General features: G+C 34.5%; 1 protein-coding gene across 1 annotated transcript; it reads right to left on the reverse strand.

Moving 5' to 3' along the window:
- Positions 1–1,299: 1,299 nt before the first annotated feature.
- On the reverse strand, positions 1,300–22,773 carry LOC121409316 (RILP-like protein 1). Its single transcript, XM_041601245.1, has 7 exons — positions 21,966–22,773; positions 19,992–20,127; positions 17,957–18,075; positions 9,269–9,472; positions 8,480–8,634; positions 7,688–7,786; positions 1,300–3,316 (listed from the first exon to the last, which is right to left on the reverse strand). The coding sequence occupies exons 1-7, from the start codon at positions 22,263–22,265 to the stop codon at positions 2,821–2,823; spliced, it is 1,509 nt and encodes a 502-aa protein (XP_041457179.1). The 5' UTR covers positions 22,266–22,773; the 3' UTR covers positions 1,300–2,820.
- Between the last annotated feature and the right edge of the window lie 167 nt (positions 22,774–22,940).

Below are 22,940 nucleotides of genomic sequence, written 5' to 3' on the forward strand. Positions count from 1 at the left end.
GAATATTTTCTGGTAATTTCTATTCTTTTCAAATTTTCTTTAATTAGATCAGTGATTACTTTACTATAGATAATCATAAAAGAAACTATGAAGAGACACAGCAGACAGTATTGCAGGTAATAACAATTTGCATGAATGATCTGTTTAGGTGTTACACAGGTTTTACAGAATAATAAAATTGAATTTCCTTACATTTTGTTGTTATAAAGACTCATTACAATTCGTAACTGAATTCATAATCAGTATGGATATATGGATCAAAATGTCATCCATCTTCAAAATGATAAGTGAATACTTTGTAAATTCAACACTTTGGAAGCACCTAATTTCAGTGCTGATTGGGAGCACAATATGTCACATTCTATCAGAAAGTCAGCTCACTATACAAGCTCCTATGAGTGTAAGTCAAACTTCATTTTACTAATATGCTTAAGTGTAAATCTTTCTGTAAAGGATCAACATTTCTACTTCCTCAGCCAGGATGATCCATTTCATAATAAATCATTAATTTCATGATTGAATCAATAAATACACAAGAAAATGTTCAATGTATGTGTACTTCTTCCTAATTGACAAAATCTTGTAAGAATTTCCTTATGAATATCTAGTCATGGACTATCTTTAAAAAATAGGCAGTCTACAGAGTGTAATCATCTTATAAGTACTGTTACAACATACTGGTACTGAGCATGCAAAGATTCTTCATTTATAATTCTGAACCCTTTAAGAGAAGGCAACATATTTTGTAGAAAAAATAGTTTTTATTGCATATTTACTTTGGTATTTTTGTTGAATCTTCAACTGTTTAAATGAGGCACTTTCTTGTTTCATCAAAAGCAAATTCACAAAAATATTCAATACAATGCATTGACTAGACCAGAGAGATAGACCAGGGAGGAAAGAGAGAGAGGGAGGAAGAGAGAGAGACTCGAAGAGAGAGAGAGAGAGAGAGAGAGAGAAGATGAGAGTGAATACATTCTAAAAATAGAAATATGATCACCATTATTTCCTACTAAGATAGAAATATTTTATTTTTAACAATTAAATGATGAAAATATCTAATTTGATAATTTGTAATGCTATTCTACTCTTTGGTTGATATATACTGTTTATGGTACAAGGAAAAAGTGTGTCTAATTTGTTGAAAACATATTCCTTTTTTAAATTCATGTAACACTCATTTGGAACCCTTCAGTCGTTTGCTCACTAGACTATCAACCCAGGAAATCGACATTAAGTAGATGAAAAACACCTTGGATAAATGAAATAAGGGATTTTTTTCATACAATACATTTCATAATATTCTGAATAAAGTGCAAAACAAGAACAATCTATATCTAAATGACCTCTATTCTTGTTATAATAACCAATAGACTGATATAAAATCCAATGAAAAAATTGTTACCTCTCTGTCAGTATAAGAGGTTTGGTTGAAGTTGATCAATATCTATCTGATAAATGATTGACTTAAAATCAATTCGTATCTTACAATGATATCTGTGACCTTTCATTTTGTCATCCATAAGAAAGATAGGATGGACGGACAGACTATCTGACAAAATACAATTTGCCATCTAAACTTTTCAATAACTCTGTTTTCCATGTAAAGGGCATATTGTAGAATATCAATGGAAAATGATTGAAAAATATCCTATAAATGTGTAATATGAATGAGATGTCCTACCTGGGTATATAACAATGATACATACACTTTCCCATATATTTCTGAACTAAAAAAATAATATAGCTTTTTGCTGAGAGTCATGGTATTAACATTAAGTCAAACAAAATGTAATATTTCAGAAAAACAATTTTCTACCATGTTCAATCATTTAAACCATCTAATAGCAGGCTTGTCAAATAAAAAATATTTATCATAATAGCCTCTTTAACATATGACAGTTTGGTGAAATTATTGCTCCTTTCATTCTTAAAATGGTAAAAGGCACTTAAAAAAAGGTTAAAAAAACAACAACAGTTCTTCACAACAGTAAATCTGAAAACGGACAAATACGTACAACAAAAAACAAGCCTTAACTTTATTGCAATAAGATAATGGAAATATTTCAGCTAAAGACAAATCTATAATAGAAGATAATATGCCAAACATTAATATTTATTTTGATGAATGATATATGAGTTATTCTTAAGAAATTCATCCTTGTAATTTTTTGTAATTTAAACCCATTATCAAGTGATGAACAGAAAACAAATGGAATGACCTCAGTGGGTCTCATATACACAATTCTTGATTGGCAATAATCCTGGTTTTGTGAACTGGAAACTATGTCACATTCTTTGAAACAATATTCTGTACTTAGTTCATTATGCTGGTTACATGGAATATGAACATATAGGTTTTGTTTCAATGTATATGATGATAAAGAACTAGTCTACTGTGCTTAATACAGAATGTTATATCATTACCCCAGCTGTAGCTGCGTTAAAAGGAGCATATTAAGGATACCCTACTGTCAGATAACAATTAATCACCTGGGTTGAGAGCAGCACATTGTGGACTGATTTCTTGCTGAAGGATATGAACACCTTGTGTAGGATTCATACCATCAACACTGTAATTGAAAGAAAAGAGTCAGAACCACTACACCATGATCACTATTGATATTGCCTATATTTCACTATGCAGAAAAGACAAATATAGACATAACAGTTAACACTTATGACAAATAAAACGTTAGTGTGTTTGTAAAAAAGAGAATAGATGTATCAAAGGTATGCTAAAACTTTCTCTATTGAGTTAGAATAAACCAACTTTGAGTACATGTGACCTTCATTCTGTGGGTAGTAACACAGCAGTACTTAGATATTGAACATCATTGCTTGCATGGGAATTAAATCAGCGTCAATAGAATATGAGTTTGTAAGATCTTCATCATGATCATCATCTCGACTGGGTTTGACAGGTGGAGGGGTTTCCCTTGGTAATGGAAGATCACTTGGTGATGACGATCTAGGTGATGAAGAAGCTTTAGGTTTCCATGGTGATGTCATCACTAGCATCTCTCTTGTGGTGCTGGAAGATCGTGATTTAGATCCAAAGAACCAACTATCATTTTTCTTGCCTGACGTTGCATCATTATTATTATTATTACGACTTGGAGTGATATCTGAATGTCTTCTCGGTCTCTCAGCTTGGCTATCTCCTGGTGTAATACTGCTTTCTAATTGGACAGATTGACTAAGAGGATCTTGGCTGGATGCAATCAAATCATCCTCTTCAAGGTCTAGTATTTCCCATTTTTTCAATTCCTCCTCCACGTCTGTCTTGTCTTTCCCTCTGAATAGATTCGCAAAGCTGATAAAGAAAAAAATGAGAAAAAAATATAAGAGGAAAATGTGGTACATGCTCATTACTCTGAAGTTTTGTTTTATGTAGCCATCTTCAAAAAGGCTACAAAATGGCTATAAATGAACCCCTATGCTGCTTCATATCACTGCATAACTATTTACTTGATAATACACACAGGGGTGATACCAAAGAAGGGGGGATTGTAGCTCTACCATATGGAGGGAGAAAATGAAAGATCAAAAATAAGGTCTGGGCCATGTACAGTAATAATTACTAAAATGAGAAAAAAAATGTCGCCTTAAGTTGAAGGTTGCCTCCCCCTGGCAATCAATATATCATGGTAACCCCACTGTGTGTCTTAAAGATGAAAAGTCAATGAAGGAACTTAATATGTGTATACACGCCTCTGAGGTGTAAGCATCGTTTGTACATCGGTAATCAAGCTAATATCTTCCAGTGTATTGCCAAACAATTCATTCTTCAGAATACAAGCAAGTACAAGGAAATAAAAACTAGATAGCTTCAGAGAAGGATGATGTCAAATATAAATATGATTGATTCGAGTGCCCCATTAATGATTGTTTCACTTTCAAAAAGTTCTCTCTGAACATGTGAATATTGTAATAGCAATAGTCTCAATATACATCAGTCTATCAACACTACTAGTATCATTATCAAGAATATTCTACAACCATATAATTGTATAACATTCTTGACAATAATAATTTATCCCAATCATTATTAAACTGTGCCTTTGTGACTACTAGCAAGACCTAAAACTCATTTCATTTTATTGTTCAATAGTTCAAGCATGATAACCAAATCCAAATAACAAAATAGTACTCGTATTAAATAATTCTAGCAATAATAAAAACAAATAAATAATTAATGATTCCTTAAATTTAATCATAGGGTTATCACATTCCTACATGCATCATATCAATTAGTTATCTCTTGCAAACATTTATATCAATCATGCTCAGACAGGAATAACATCTGTGGGGAAAACCAAACCACATGGAAAGAAAACCATGAATCATGAACAAGCACTGGAACCTACAATATGTTTGTCACGTAATCACAGACTGTGCTGTGTTTATAAGCTAAATCTAAAGTTAAATTCCTTTAAAACAGAAATATTAAGTTATTATAACATGATTTGACAGATTAAATTTATCAGTATGTTCACCAGTCAAATGGTTAAATATATCACCTGCTTTAATAGAAACAAAATATTCAAATCTCTGCAAAACTATTTTAAAAGTGAAACAGACAGAAATTAGCACTTTTTCTTCTTCAGTATATGAAAACAGCCCATTGTTGTTCTTTCCGTGAACAGATTCCCAATTCATTATTTTTTATTTGCACATTGGACCTTAAACCCACTTAAGTATTTACTTAACTCCTGCAGCTATTCTGCCCTAGTTTGACAAAATGAAGCATGTATACTAGCACCAAAAGCATAATATTCTCTTAAAGACGGAAATGTGTTTATGATCTTCATGAGCATCAATATTAGCACAATGTTTAACCAGGATTATCTCATAACAGTATCAGTGATTCCTTATAAGATTGTGAGATAAAAGAAAAAATCAATTTGTAAAATGCAAGCACATTATAAACACAATTTCAGTAAATACCTCACTTACTCCCTGTTGTCGAAATAGGGCAGTATTTATAATTATTCTTTCAAATTCTAAGCAGATAATCATGGAAAAAAGCCAGTAACAGACCTATACTGCTTTCACTTAATAATTTTTATCATTGCTACATTCAAAAGACATGTAGAATTGATTTCATTTTTTTGTTATTGTCAATTGACACCACATACTGTTATTGAATTAACATAGAAAACCTAGTTTAGTTTATGATTTAATTTAAATAATACAAACTCATCATGTGACTGAAAGTAAAACTACTGACAATGATGTAAATCAAACACTATAATGTGAGAACTGTGACTAATGAATGCAAATGAGAGAAAGTGGGAAACCCACTATAAACAAAACACCATGAAACGAATAAATCCTGTCTATGCTGTTGTTATGGTGTGTACATTGTTAAAAACATAATTCTATTACGAACATCATGAGATTGGTAGCCTTAGTGCCAGACACTCTTTGTGATATTCAATAGAATTACAAGATCAGGAATGTTCCTTTCCAAATTATAATAGTTATTTAAGTTAAAGCATACATACATGATGACAATAGAATAAAGAATCATTTCATTAGATCACATTTTAAAGGCTAATCACCGTTGTTTTCGTAAATGCATAAAATAAAAATATTAAGAAATGAATATTATGTATTGAATATCTTTGAAAAAGTTGCAGCCTTCTGATAGTTACAGATATTCAGAACGTAATGTTGCAAAAGTTTTTTAACATGTCAACTAAGATAGCTTATCGAGTACTTGTGAAAAATTCAATGAAAATGAGTAAAATAAAAATCAAATCATATTTAAGAGATTAAACATCTTAAAGTACAGCACGTTTCAAGCTAGCTCTATTAGATTATAATGGCAATCTCATTCCCAAATCAAACACAAATCAACTAACTGAAATTTAAAAAAAAAACATAATAGCACTAAATAATAAAGAAAGGTAGCAAGTACATCTTGCAGAAGATAAACATGAGCTTTTTCATCGAGAATCAAAGAACTAAGCCACGTCTAGCCTGCATCAATGCAGCAACAAAAAATTATGGATTCATAATTTACAGCGCCACCTATTGGCCATTAGTGAGCAATCAATTTGCATATGATCTGATGCATGCATGATAAGTTCTATTGGCTTCAAGGGTTCAGAGTGCAATTTGGTCTGTTCCTAAATATTAATCATATCATCATTGACCCCTCTGGGATCTTTTTTTGTAAGTATGTGATTAGCAGTAATCATTAAATCTTTTTGCAAAGATTGGACATCATCTAAAGTTCTTAAATCCCTGCTTGCAACTAGTGAAACTGTTAGTTTTTAATGCACTATGAATTATACATGCAGCTGTCTGGTTAGAGCAATGGAAACAAATCTTAAATTCATTTTTTTTTTACCCTTACACTGAGGAATAGATTTATTTTTTGCCAAGAATCAGTTTATCTTTGTGATTGATGTACATAATGGCTTCAGCAAATCTGTTCATAAAAAAGAAAATTGTTATGTTACACAATTGTGTACGTGCAAGTACAATACTGATAAATACTACATTCCAAACAATCATATCTAAAAATATCTGTCATACCAATAGTTTCTCTTGAGTCATGAAGTTGAAATTCCATCAAGTATGCTCTATAATAAAATTCTAAACAACAAAGTGAAAGTTTTTTTTGTTAAGTTCTACAAGCTTGAAACATAAATTAAGCCTATATCCTATGATCTCTTTTTGATATTCTTCAAATTATCATCACACAGAGTGGTGTAAATAATGAAATGATGTTGATCTCCAGGATGGGGCAAGGGGAAGACGAGGGAAGGGGGTCAGGGATGGAAAAGGAAAGGTGAAAGGGAAAAGAAGGGGAACAGAAAAGGGGTAAATGAGAGAGCGGGATAGGGGGGGGGGGGCATATCTGGCCTGTGCCCTCCACCCTTTTGAGAGCCATAATTAATATTTTGTGGTAAATGTTGGGCACATGCAAGTGAAGACTTTTTTCTTTATTGCTTGTCAATTTTTTGTGTGACATAAATCACCTTTATATGGGAGTGAAGACATTTTGTCCTTTTTTGGAGGGGGAGGGGAGAAGGGGCTTTTCAAAATTTTCAGAACAAAAATGCCCCCCCCCCAGAAATCCTTGATCTGCCAATCCTTAAGTGTATGCTTTCCAAGTATTCTTCTCTTTTATTACTGCAGAATTTCATTAAATTTTCATTTCTTTCATATTGCTGGTCTTTATATCTTTCATATATTAGTTGGATTCAGCATGTTACCAATTGCAAAGGAACTTTTATATTTACATTTGTTTTCTGTTAGTATAATTATCCCATTCAATACAACTGGCATGTCAGAGTTCTTATTAATGTGAACTGAACTCACAGATAATTCCAATGGCTTTCAGAGACATTAATCAATTTTGTGCGGTATCTCTGTGCATTTTGAAGTGCTTTGAAAATAAATGATACTGTGTTCTCTTATTTCATTCATACAGTGCACAAATAATCAGCAAATCAACATATCATGGTTATTCCTGACATCTTCTTTTACCTAAATCATGTTACTGTCTATGGCTGTATCATCAAAATTACACGATGATTCAAAGCGATCCAACTGACTTCTCATGTTTTCATATACAAAAAAATCATCAAAAGAGAGAGTAGGTCTATACTCATGGTTCAAGCCCAATCTAATTATATGTACTCATAAAATAAAGAAGGAATATACGTACAATTTTCTGATTCCTGATGGCTTGTTTTTGCCAGAGTTTTCTTCTTGATGACACGATGAGGGAGTATTTGCCATGGATCCTGTCTGGTCTTCTTCAGATCTGTAAAAAACATTAAGACGCACACAACCAAACAAAAGAGAAACAAAAAAAATGTTCTGAATATAGTCTCAAAAGACTGAAAAAAGTCTCTTTTCCTCCGCAATACAACTACTCAATCAGAACAAAGTAGTGGAATCAACTTTGTAACTAGCCTTTTCAGTATTATTCTAATGGCGCATTTAGATTGACGACATCTGAATTACAGACTCTACTTAAAATCTAAAAGCGGAATTGCAATGAAGAAATAGCAATTTGGAATGTGGATATCAAGCATGTTTCTATGCCAAAGTTCCTTGCAAATGCTACGTCTCAATTGTGTACTAAGATGCTAAAACTAGGTAAGTAAATGAAATGCATTTTAGAGCGAAATATAAGAAGGCTGTTTTACAGAAACTCCCACCAAAAATGGTAATACCAAATAATGATATGCAACATTTAGATAGCGGTTGATACATCGTTTCTACGCACTGCATATTATTACTCCAGCTTTAGCATTTAATTAATTCCTCCAGTGTACCCATCAATAATTATCTCACCTGGACTGGGTGTGACAAATATATTTAAAAAATAATAATTATTAAAAAGATCTATCATTGCGATTTGAAGAGGTTCACTGGAACAGATGGCATAATCATCATTTCAACTTCAATAGTTTAATTAGGTTTATCAAAATGAATGAAAAATGAATCTCACTTGTAACTTTCCAGTTCTTCTTCTAAAGCTACTACTTTAAGATGCATCTCATCTCTCTCTATAAGAACCTTCTTGAGTTCATTCAAAGTGAAACGAGGTCGATCAGGATCCCGAGGATCAAAACACACCTTATTCTCTCCGTCTTTATTGTCTACCTGTAAAGGAAATAAAGAGTTTATGAATGTGATTAATTATTATGTATTTAACATCTTTAATTGAGTTCATGATTTTGTCTCTGTTAACATTCATATTGTAGGCCTATAAATATTCAGATTTCTGAAAGAAGATTCTTTAAAAATATAAGATTGAGATTGAGAATAAACTGGCTGAAACCATTGAATTCTAATAATATAATTGGTTTAAAGGAAGATACTTTGACTTCAAATCCAAGAAAGCAATGGAATAAACCTCTTGCAATTATACGCTTTCGTCAAGTTCTGTAATTACAATGATAATATACCTATCATTATTTTATCATTATTTTTTTAATATTCCTTATTTTTGTTATTATCATTATTATTAATGATAATAGTCAGTATACTATAGCCATATCACATAATGTAATTATGTCTATATCCATTTCAGAATAAAAAGAAAAGAGGTATTAATGAAAGTTCACTTTCTTAGATTTAGGTGTGTTTTTTAAAGTAAGTCTAGAGAGCGTTTTTGAATTTGTTTAGTGTATCAATTTTTTAGGGAATATGGAAGGTTTTCTATCAAACCTGTTGTGATTTTAGAATGTAAGGATACTTTCTCCTTGACATGCCTGTAGAATATAGAACCACTTGCCTGAGGAGTATCCTTCATAGTGCCATCAATATCATCAGTATCTGCCATAGTCTTCTGTTCTATCAGGTTCTTATTAAGTCTCATCACATCGACCTGTAGGGTGGACTTCTGACGGATCAAGTTCCTTGAGTGACTCTCAACTAGCTCCTGTTTCCGTCTCAAGTTGCTATTTACTTTGGCAAGTCTATCAACCTGTTGCTGCAACTGTGGGGATGAGGAAAAAAGAGAGGGGGAGGAGGGAGAGAGAGGGGAAAAGGGGATAGGGGAGAAAATGAAGGGAAAATCATTGGGGGAATTAAGGGTATAAAGAGATAGAAAAGAGAAAAAGAATAGAAGGGAAGAAGGTAAACCAATAAAATCATAATAATATCTTGGAGTTTTTTTTCCCAAGAAAAATCTCAACTTATTACTGCAACAGTGAAAAGAGCATATGCAACAATATACCAAGGATTGATATAAGACATCCTTATTCATGCACTTTGTCTCATTCCTTTTTAAAAACACAAAGACTTTTAAAAGTAATTTTTGGTGTGTTGAACATCCAAAGAGTGATATGCAGTATGGTAAACTACAAAAAGCTACCCTTTCTATCATATTTTAGCAGGAGCACATTTAAAGAGCAATAAAGTTGAGTCCCTCAGCTTTTACTCTCTAAAAGGTCCTGGTAGGTTTTTTTTATTGTATAGGATATTAATTTAATAGGCCTACAGGAAATTAAAGCTTGTCTAACTCTGGTAGAGCAATATCAATTTCAATTATATTGCATTGTCATCCAATTTCTACTTAAAAGTAGTGGCCATAATTTGTTTAAGTCTTCCATTGATTCTTTGTGAAAATAAGGATTTTACATTTTAGGACATTACTTGCCACCCCTCTGTAATGTTTTTATTTTCATTCTAAAACACTTTGTACACTTATCTTAAAAATTTAGTGACAGTCGACATCATAAAAATGAAGAGCAAAACCAGAAAGCAAAATAAAAATCATGAAAACAGAAACAATTAAGATAACAAAACCTCCATGCCCCTGGAATAAACTAAACCATAGTACTTTAAACATGAAACTGAAAGATATTTCGTCGCATGCACCACGAACCGTCCTCTCTGCGCAGATACAGTGCGCTATCGCACCTCGCGATTTCACCACGAACCATCCTCTCTGTTACGATGCCCACTGTGGCGTAAATAATTAACTTGAACAAAATGTAAAGATACGAGATGAAACTTTGGATCCTGAAGTATTGAACAAAGACACCAGTAAATAATTTGCTCTCCTTGTAGGTGCACTTATTGCTGGTTTTAAAAAACTTTTTTTTTAATGCGTTCTCTGCAAAACTAACTTTCGCATCGAAGTGCGCAGAGAAGACGGTTCGTGGTGCGTGCGACGATTTGTCTGGGAGCATGTTTCACTTGTATTAGTTCTAAGCCATGACAGACTAACCAGTATAAAACCCCCTTCGGAGGTGCATTTACACTGCAGAGAATAAATATTCAATATCAGGTATATTGAAAACTGAGTATTGTGATATTTTCAAAATGAAAATATGAGAAAATGAATTTTTACACTGAGGAATTGATCTCAAGTTTATCTTCCGGATAAAAGAAATAAAAGAAGGATATTGATCGGGAGGGGGGGGGGACTCAGGTATAAGACAACCTGACATATTTTATTTTTTCCCATTGAATATCAGGTTAAAAATAAGTCTTAAATCAGTAATAAATCATGAAAAGACAACTCTACACAAGTCATAAATTAAGCTGCACTGTGGTCTTTCAAAGACACTGCAAAATATCATTGTTGTGGAGTTTGCTGGAACATAGTTTAAAGTCCAAAACATATGTACTGTAGTTTATCAAACTTGTACGGTACAAAGTTTAACTTCTAAATTCCTCTAGTAAACCTGGCTAAATTTCAAACATGCAAATTGAAAGTCTGGGCATATTTCCAAATTTTCATATTCTATACAAAAACAAAATCTGTGAAGTATTTATGGCACATTTCAAAGTGCTTAAACTTAGTGATATTTCAAAGTGTACCCACTCATCAGCAATTATCAAATTGTGAATAAATACTGGGTTTTCTTTTGGGGGGGTTGACAGAAGAGGGGTCTGATAATTAATTTTTTACCAATCTTAATTGTTTAAAGGAAGATAGAAGATGTACTTGTTGATCACTATCTTTAAGATCTTACCTGATACCCAACCAATGACCTTTATAAACAATTTGATTAGGGTTTAATGACACACATGTATATCTCATTCCACATCAATCCTATACAACACAGATTGGTATACACATCTATGAATTTCACTTCATGGCAAGTAGCAAGATAGCAGCGGATCAAGGATTGTTCAGCAGGGCAGTCAACAAAACACAAAATACTCTTTCTTCCAAAAAATTGTGACTATAAAGGGTCAACACTACTACACTCCTTCCCCCAATAAAACTAATTTCTGATCCGATGTCTTCATTTTTCAATCATATTTTAAGTTTTATGGGGAGGGGATAGGATTCCTAGATCTGCAACAGTATACAGAGAAATAGGCCCTAACCTAAATGGCCTACAGAGATTGAATGTCATACAATGCTCATATTAGGACAAGACAATTTTATTGGCAAATTATGTCAGCATTTCACAGCATTAATATGTGGTTTTGGAAAAATTATATTTTTTGTTAAGTTATACTTAGTTTTCCTATTCGAAATTGGCTGTTTTCTTCTTTGTGGTTTTTCCGGGGGGGGGGGGTCACTTCCATTGACGAGTGGATACCATGCGCGACTATGGGGTCTCGAAAAGCACCCTTAACACATATTTTCCATATTCTGAAAATGCACCCCTTAACAAGTATTGACTTGTGAAACCCTTCCCTTAACAAGTATTGGAAACAAAACGATACCCTTGACAAGTATTCCCTGAAATGAACCCCCAAACAAGTACAGCGATATATCATGGGTCCGTCGGTCGTCTGTTTTACTTTTACACATCATTTGGTTCAGTAGGCCCTATCTTCCACATGTCGCGCAAATCGGACTCTAAACACATAGTGTTGTGGCAAAAAGGACATCCTTTATAAAACATTTTAATTTTGTTTTATCATCCAAATTTGACCCTAAACACGTAGCTTTCCTAACGAAATATTTTTCATTATTTTTGTGTTTTTGACACCCTTATCACGTTACGTATGTAACATGCCTTATCTTGAAAAAGACATCCTCTTTACGTGTTTTTTGGTTGCGCATGGTATCCACTCGTCAATGTAAGTGGCCCCCCCCCGGTTTAAATAAAAATATTTTGCTTAATTACGGATGTGGGAAAAAAAGACTGAATACAGTACTCCATCGTGAATACCAAATTTGGTACTTGTTCCCTCACATGGTTTTATGTTCTGCATGTTGACTGGGTCTCCAACAGGTTAAATATGTGATACTCCAGAGTCTCTGATACCGTGTTTACACATTGACTCGGCTCGCGTGTTGAATCCGCGAGCCGGGTTGAAGACTGCGAAGAAGGGATCAGAGATCGCGTTCATAAATACATATGAAAAGGCGAGTTCAACACGGCTCGCGGATCTCGAACGGAAGAAGAATTATGACGTCGCAAATTAAAGGCGGGAAATTCACCGCCGGAATCAAATCTTGTCCGTGCGAACAACAACAATGCCAAAAGTGAAAGCGCGCGCAGTGACCTAGGTCAAGAGAGTTCGACACGGCTTTCTGTTTACACACGAAAAAATTGCCGAGTCTGACTCGGGTCGTGGGTTGAAACCTTCGATTTTGTAGGATCGATAAAGCCGTGTTCGACACGGCTCGCGGATCACTCTGATCGCGTTTACACAGCATAAAATTGCCGTGTTGAGCACGGCTCTCGTGTTCAACCCCTGAGCCGAGTCAATGTGTAAACACGGTATGAATGGAGTTCATAGATAGACACACTCCCTGTATGGGATGGTCATTAAGACCAAGATGACCATGGGTCAATTAGTCTCTAATTGAATCAACAGTGCAAGAATGAAATCAATTAGCCCACTACATGCTGCTACTACTACATGCACTACTACATGTACTACTACTACTACTACTACCACCACCACCACCACCACCACCACCACCACCACCACTACTACTACTACCACTGTCACAACTGCTGTTACTACTGCCACTACTGCTACATGTACTACTACTATTACTACTACTACTACTACTACTACTACTACTACTACTACTACTACTACTACTACTACTACCACCACCACCACTACTACTACCACTGTTACCCCTGCTGCTTCTACTGCCACTACTGCTACATGTACCACTACTACTACTTCTACCACCACCACCACCACTACTACTACCACTGCTACCACTGCTGCTACTACTGCCACTACTGCTACATGTACTACTGCTACTACTACTACTACTACTACTACTACTACTACTACTACTACTACTACTACTTCTACTACTACCACAACTACCACTGCTGCTATTACGACAAGTACTACTGCTACTATTCATTAATCTAGATTACTAGTACTCTGTCATTAGGAAATAGGCAAACAAACCATCTATAGGCAAAGGAAAGTCCAGGATTACCATGGGGGCCAGAGCAAAACATGACAAAATATTTTTAGAATCCCTTCAAAGGGAACATTTTCTTGCAAAAGCAAATAATAAATAAATAAATAAGGAGGATCTGGATATGGACTTGATGGGTAACTGCAGGGGATGAATTCTGATGTATCAATGATTCAGGTTATCTTCTCCAAACAATGCATCTCCTTCCTGCACTAAGCAAGGTTTTTAGCAATTCATTTCCAAGCTGATCTAATCTACTCCAAATAGCTTCCTTTCATTTCCCTAAAAATGGTGTGAAGTTGTCTCTATTTTGACATCAATCAATCAGTCATTTCCTGATCGACATTACTCCCTGGTTATTGATTTCATTGCATTTGACACTTCAAACTGCCCACCCATTTTCCTGGTAATCATTAAAATTTCAATATGAAAAGCCTAAATCAACTGGTCAAATTTCAATGCATTAAGTACAAAGCTTTCATAAAGCCAGGATCAAATCTTGTTTCTCCTCATAATATAAACAATCATTCATGCATTTATTTTCTGAAAAAATTATATGCATAAAAATAAATTTCATTTATTTTTAGTCAACTGATATGCAGAAGTAGTACAGGAGCCAAGATAAAAATGATCAACTTTGTTTGAAACCCGATAATAATATTTGAGGTTGATAAAAACTGGTTAATTGGTAGAATTGGAATTGTCATTCATTGCCATTACTGTATAATACAGGTTCTAATTAACCACATCAATGATGCTGTCAACATGTATTAATAACCATGGGAAACTAATGCTGAATTCAGGTGGCTTGGTATAATGAATGATTAATTGGCTTAATGAATATATACATGTGGTCACAGTGTGTTCTATAGATAATCTACTATTAATGAAAAGGACGTTTTTACCAGCAAAGGCTGCAATTGTTATTCATTCCACACACAAAATAATCCAAATAATAATTGTGTGTGTATGCCACATGATGTAGGCCTACATGTTGTGCTTGGGTATATGGGAGAAGATTTTATTCTTTTATATTTAATTCATTTATTTATTGAATAGATGTATTTTTCAGTTTTCCAGTATTCTTTTTTTCTTCATTAATCTATTCATAAAGAAACCACAGCCTAAATCATCGGAATTACTACATAATCCTAATTTCTTTCCAGAAAATATCCTTAAAAAATTGAAACAATATAATTTTGATCAATTACCCTATTAAAGCTTAATCATTAAGATTAAATCTGAAAATTTTATAAAACCGATGATAGGCCTACAGCTAGGTATAACTACTAGAAGAATAAAACAGTTATATTAATAAAAACAATTTAATAAAAGAAACACAGACACATGAAAAAAATGAAAATATAATTAACAAGGTCACGGTATCGCAGAAAAATAGAGAAAATATTGTAAATATTTACACTTTACAAAGTTTGTCAAGTGCATCAATGGTATTTGAGGGTGTATACATATAAGCACTAATTAAATGCAAATTGTCTCAATTATTCTGTATTCCCATATTCAATCTCACCACAAAACCACAAATAACGTCAATTTGTACAAAGCAATGAAAAACCTGTTCTTATTATTCTGTGGTACTCCAAACCACAAACATCTGACAGCATAAATAATTTGACTACAGTTGAAGATCCTGCTTGTATTGCTTATAGTAATATGCATTTCATTGTGTCTGTTTTATATCTCTATGAAACTCTCATACAATGCCTGAATTGACCTTTGACATTTAAGTATATGCATGGAGAGGTAGAGTAGAGAGGTGTAATGTCAGAATCAATAACAGCATTAATCAAAACATAGGTAAACCAGACGGTATACCACTCTAACCCACTCTATAGGGAGCTAATAGCTTGTCAGCATGTTGGAATCTCATCTCTCATTGGTTATTTACAGAATGATACTGTATGAATGCTGCTCCAATATAAAGAACAAACAATAAGTAATAAAGTATATTGTCAAGGCATGAATACTGAAGTCATGGTCACAATGAAAATTGTCAGATGCTGCATGTTTATTTTCAGAATATATACAAGAAGAGTCTGTCATCAGCTATGTTCTCGTAACTGTACATTTAAAAAAATCTTTTCTGGAATAAATTGGACAACTTCGTATTTCAAAAAGTACCTCATCCATTCAACCTTCTTATTCATTAGTTTCTATTTCTCTTATCTCTAATACCTTGGTCACATATGCTCTACGGCGGCCGTACGGCGGCCGTAGATACATGAATTCGAGAGATTTCTGCGGCGGCCGCAGTAAATTTTCGGTGGCCGCAGGGTCGACGTACGGCGGATTCCTACTTTTTACAGGCCGTAGGGGTGGCCGTAGAATTTTAACTCGGAGTTATAACATTTTTTCTTTTCTACGCTCGCCGTAGAAATTAGACTAGCCGTAGGCATGGCGTAGAACGGTCTACGGCGGCCGTACGTTGAGCGTACGGTGGCCGTGCGGCTGCCCTCGTGTTTTTCTTTCCTCCTTTCCCCTTCTCCTATTGTGTTATCTGCTCGGAAGCCACCAGGCGCGTATTCAGAATTTTGCACCTCGGGGGCCCGCCCTATAATTTTGGCCCATATGCATGTGTACTTTTCGGAAAAAAATGGTGACCCCTCCTCGTCAGGCAAACAGGTGCCTTAAATGCATGTTGAATTATCTTATTTCATAATCACATGAAAAGGACAACTGCAGACAACTTTTTTAATTATGACTTAATAAAAAGCAAACTATCCATGAATATGATATACTGTAATACCACTTAAAAAAACAAATGTGACCAGGAAGCACAGATATTGCCCTTTCACTAGCGGCTAACTTGGGTAAAATATCATGGTGAGTTAAATGCTGATTTTTGTTGTTGTTTCCTAGGGTGTAGTTCTTACTTAAGACTAACGTGTTTATTAACATCTTAACTTTATTCATACAAACAAGTTAACATGGTTATAGGGAGATTTATTTCATAAGTCCAAATAAATAATGCGAACGCGATTTTTGATAGCTTGTGTATAGACCTGAAAATAGAATATTCTGAGAAGTTTTGTAAGCATGAGCAGGATGGGTATCTATCTATCTGTCAGGGCGAGCTGATGATTGTCTATATTCCAAAATGACCCAAAGTTTGGAAATTCTAAGCATTATTGGTAATCATGATCAGGATGGGCACTTAAAAATTATTCGATTATATTCCGTTCCAAAACTAGACATTCTAAGGAATTTAGGTAATCATTAACATGATGTCATCTAACTAATCATTCGATGCGAGCGCGAATCACTACAAAGGTCGAATTGCCCCCCCCCCCCTCCCTTCCTAGGTCGAACATATAATATTCAGATCAGTATCAAACATTAATTTGGCGACCCCCTTCCTAAGTCGAACATCAATTTGGCGCCCCAGCACTTTTATTACTCCTCCCCCTTTCCCTTTTTCTCTTCTCTCCTTTTCCCTTCTTGTTTCCTTCTCTCTTTCTTTTCTCCCTTTTCTCTTTCTCTTATTTCCCCCTCCTTTTTATCTCCCTTTTCTTTCCCTTTCTTTCCTCCCTCTTTATGGCGCCCCCTTTTCGCCTACCCGAGGCCCAGGCCCCGAACCCAAACTCCCTCCCGCCCAGAATACGCGCATGGGCATGGTGCGACACTTTGAAAACTTTCTGAAATGAAATGTCTAATGTAAAATATCATGATGGTATTTCTCACTGTATAGTCCCCCTGCGGCCGCCGTGAGGGCGCCTTGCGGCCACCTTGCGTCTGCCGTAGTATTTGTCAAAAACCTACGGCCAGCGCAGGGTCGCCCTAGGGCGACCGTACGTCATGATTTCAAGGGCTACGTCAGCCGCAGATTTCTTTTCTCCATAAATTAAAAAATACGCCGTGCGGCGACCGTAGCATATGTGACCGCTAGAGTAAGTGGCCGTGGAAATTCTGAGGCGACCGTAGAATTGCTACTCGCCGTAGAAATTTTAGAATCTACGGCGGCCGTAGCAAATGTGACCATGGTATTACCAGACCAAACAAAATCCATTACATTAATTCCCATGACATACTGTCAGCTGGTTTAAATGCTCCATTACTTGAATTCAGATAATAAATCAATAAAAAAAAACTTACTGCTTCAACATCCTGATTCCTTGATCTGAGCTCATTATCTTGTGCTCGTATTGTATCTCGTTGGTTATCCACCGTCTCTTTTAACTTTAACAACACCTTAAATGTCTCTTGCTCCATCACTAGAAAAAAGTATTATAGATAATTTAGAAAAAAAATAATTAACAATGAATTACAAATATGCAAAATGAAATTGTGATAAATTAATATGTAGAAAAACAGGGGCTGCGGAACAGTTTTCAAAGTGGGGGGGGGGTCGACCATGCAAAAAATCACAATCATATGGTCATTTTTACGTTTTTGTACATGGTTTTGGAAAAAAAGTGGGGGGGGGGCTCCCGCTGCCCCTGGAAAATTACTATCTTGTATTAAGCAAGATCTCGTATAAAAAAATTGAATACACACTCAAAAAAAAGAAACACAGCATAGGAAAGGATAGTATCTTCAACTCAAGCTAGGATGTACTACTGATCAATGGAAGGTGAGGTTGTGGTAAGAAAAACTTTATTTAGTTCTTGATCTACAGAAAAGGTTTGTTTCCTGGTTATTGTTACACTAATGACGGGGGAAATGTAATTTTAAAACATGCATCAATTGACAGTAAGATTTAATCTTAATAAACTTACATTTCATACAGAAACACAATACTCACATTGAGAGGAAAATATAGAGATGGGAGAAAGACATGAGGGGGTGGAGAAGGGGAAATAGATAGAGAGAGAGAGAGAGTAAGAGGGGGTGGAGGAAGAAACATATTTTAACAGAGTAATAACAACAGTATTATACGTCATGCATTGATACCAACTCTTGGAGTCAATATGTGCATCACTAGGATGTGTTTATTTCCTATTCACAGGATTTCCCTCTGATAACAGATACATGTTATTATTTGTGCAGTAAGTCTGACCTACTCAATCAAATAAAGCGTGACCTACTCAATCAAATTAAGCATGACATATGTCTAAAATGAATTAATTAGAACTACATATGTTTTTGCCAAATTTCTTTCTATGAAACTAAAAAAAAATTCTACAGTTGTTGGATAATGAAAATTGAATCTTCCAACTATCAATGATATTGCTTTAAAGTAAATAATTAAGCCTTACTAAAAATTATGCTGGTTATTGGTCACATCATTTTAAGAATCAAATTTGTTTTTAATGTTTCCCAATATTTTATCAAACCAATAAATCTATTCAAATACCATGACCAAACTAAATCTTAATAAATTCTGTGAAACTGTCTGAAACCATATCTTTTATCCTCCCCGAACCCAAATACATTTAAATGATATGAATGCACCTTCACCTTACAGTGTAAAGTAATTTTGGTTGAATCATGTAAAGAGAGATATGAGCCTTGGCAATGCTGTATTCAATGTATATGATTGGATGTGATGCCAAGTACTTTGTCAATTCAACAAGTACATGTAACTCAAACTTCCTGATAGGTAACTAGGTAAAAAGATTCAGGTCAATAAATTATGTTCCAGATGAAGATTTCTAATTTGATTTTATCACCTACAGACCAAATACATAAATACCATTAAAATATATATTCAACAACATTCAGTACATTTCCTTTTTTTAATGTTTGGTTTGTCTCAGTAAATTGGTGATGATGATGATAATAATGATGATGATGATGATGATGATACTAGTAATGACGATTATTATGGTGACGATGTTGATGGTGATGATGATGGTGATGATGGTGATGTTGATGATGATGATGTTGATTATGATGTTGATGATAATGATGATAATGATGGTAATGACAACGATTATTATGGTGACGATGTAGACGGTGATTATGATGATGATTTTGACGATGGTAATGACGATTATTATGGTGACGATGTTGATGGTGATTATGATGATGGTGTCATGGTGATGATGATGGTAATGACAACGATTATTATGGTGACGATGTAGACGGTGATTATGATGATGGTGATGATGATGTTGACGATGTAGATGTTGATGATGATAATGAGGATGATGATTGATAATGATAGGATACATAAAGGGTGTTCTACCTTTATCTTGTTTGACTTGGCCTTCCTTCTCATTAACTTGTTTCTTTAGTTCCTTGTTTTCTCTCCTTGCCTTATTCAGGAATTCCTTCCATTGCTCTAGATCTTCAAGATTCCTCTGCTCCATCTTTTGCAAATCCTGAGGAAACATAGTTTGGAGCAGAATATCAACACACCCCACACATGATTCCATACATGATTGATTCACAACTATTCCAAGGTTTATTGATCAGGCTGCTATAGATGACCATGTTCCACCAGACAGTTGAACATGATATGCACTATACAACAACTGAATTGTTATCATTACTATCATTAAATGAAAAGTCCACCCAAACAAAAAGTTGATTTGAATAAAAAGAGAAAAATCCAACAAGCATAACACTGAAAAGTTCATCAAAATCAGATGCAAAATAAGAAAGTTATGACATTTTAAAGTTTCGCTTAATTTCACAAAACATTTATATGCATATCCTGGTCGGTATGCAAATGAGGAGACTGATGAATGTCACCCACTCACTATTTTTTTTTGTATTTTATTATATGAAATATATAACATATAACAACTTCCTTCTCATTGTCAAGTGAAACAATGACTAAATTGTCCCTGAACATGCAGAATTAGCATTGTTTAAAGGAAACCAAAACCCAAGAAGAGAAGTAATCTTATTGGAAAGAGTAAAACGAGAAGAACAATTTAAAAAAAGTTTCATCAAAATCGGTTATGAAATAAGCAAGTCATGGGATTTTGAAAACTCTTGTTTTACTTTCTATGGGCATCCTCAAATTGGCAAACGTGCTTCAAAATGGCTGATTTTGTGGACAACTCTCCATTTGTTTTATACACAAATTTTCAGATTTTCCTCATTATCTTTCAAATTTCATCTTACCTCCTTCTGAGCACAACATATGTCATGGGAAAATATAATCCACACCATATATGTCAAGGTCATGAGGAGATAATGTGAAATATGTAAAATAAAGGGGAAAATCAGAAAATATGTGTACAAAACAAATAGAGAGTTGTCCACAAAATCAGCCATTTTGAAGCACGTTTGCCAATTTGAGGATCCACATAGTAAGTACAAGACTTTTTAATCGCCCATTTCATAACCGATTTTGATGAATTTTTTTTTTTAATTGTTCCTCTCATTTTACTCTTTCCAATAAGATTGCTTCCCTTCTTGGGTTTTGGTTTCCTTTAATACTATATAGTATACAGTATGCCTATGATTCAGTAAACTTGGTCCTTATTGTCAAATCTGAAAAAAAAATTGTATAATTCAAACAGTAAAAAAACAAAAGAAATAGTGAGGGACATCATCGAATGTCTCATTTGCATGTCAATGAGTTGCGCATTTCACAGATCTGTGAAAAATACATAAGTGAGACTTTGAAATGTCATAACTTTATTTTACATCTGATTTTGATGAAATTTTCAGTTTGTTAGTTTGATTTTTCTCTATTTATTCAAATCAACATTTTCTGGGGTGGAATTAACCATTAATTAAAGAGAGGATATGGTAGAAATAAATTTGTGATTGAAAATCAAATTTACAATTGACAGATATATTTTAATGAAATCAAATCAAAATTATCAAATGTTTTCTGTTGCAAGCAGACCACCAATCAAGTGAGAATTTGACATTGCAAAATAACAATTCATTAAGAACTAAAAAAATGATTATAAGTACTGCAATTGGTGTCTAGCTCACACACTTGCAAATACATGTATAATGTAATTAGATATTTTGCAATTATCCATTTCAAGTTCTCAACACATCATCAGTAGAATATTATACTTGAAATAAGAAGGAATCAATGGAGCAAAATTAAACAAAACTGATAGATACTTCTATCCCAAAACAAAATCGCTCAGTTATAATTATTCAAAAATTATACTAAAAATTATAAAATGACACTGTCAACTAAAATGAAAGAGTCCCATGAAAAATGTACTGGACATTATATACTCACTGCCTGTAAATGAGCATTTTCCTCTGTTCTTCTTGACAATTCATTTTGGCAAACAAGAAGTTTTTCATTCAGTCTGCTCACTTGTTTCTCAAGTTCTGTCTTCTCGTTTACAAGAAGTTCCAAATGTTCCAAGATTGAAATGATTTTGAGCGTGACATTACTCGCACTCTCCTCCCCAAACTGTTCGATTAGCTGTTGACATTCCCTCCCCGCATCTGCGGCGAGCTCATACACCTTCAACACAGTCATCTCATCACCACCCGGTCCCGTAGTGTTATTATTATCTAAAATCTCAGTCATGGTTGCTTGTCTTTTCTTCCTCTTTAATCACCACAAAGAAATCTGAATTATTAAATCATGCTCTGGCGAAGGTCTACGGATATTTCCATTGGTACATCATTGAGTAAATCAGGCCAAACTTCCACTAAAAACAATCAGCTAGCTCCAACTTCTGAGTCCAAGCCAAAACGAAACAACCAAATGAATGTAACAAGTTAAACTGATACGACAGACGAGGGTGTGCTGTTTGAATAACTTTTTGGTCTACTCCTAACTTATTCTGCTGCTAGCTCAAGTTTAGTGTACTGCAAGTTGTGGTCCTAGTATTAATTCGGTGATGAAGTGGAAGCTTAAATGCGGGCCTAAATGAAAACTTCGCCAGTCACTTCCCTATGATTGTAGCTGAGTCAAGCTCTCCGCCAAAGTATTCTCTCTGCAGTTTTGATCTTTGCGCGTACTGTGTTATAATACACACGATAAAATACCGGTGATAAAATCAATAGAAAGAGCGAGCGACCTTGTATAAATCACGTGCACCTTTGTTTACCTTTTCCTTATTGAGTTGCGCAATGACATCCAGTGATCTCCCACTTGTCTCCCTCTACCCACCTCTCTCTCTGAACGTGTGTGTTTCTCTCTCACACACACACCCTCCCTCCTTCGCACTAAAACACACACACTCACGTACACACCCCA

Source organism: Lytechinus variegatus, chromosome 2 (assembly GCF_018143015.1).
Source record: "Lytechinus variegatus isolate NC3 chromosome 2, Lvar_3.0, whole genome shotgun sequence".
NCBI classification, from domain to species: Eukaryota; Metazoa; Echinodermata; class Echinoidea; order Temnopleuroida; family Toxopneustidae; genus Lytechinus; species Lytechinus variegatus.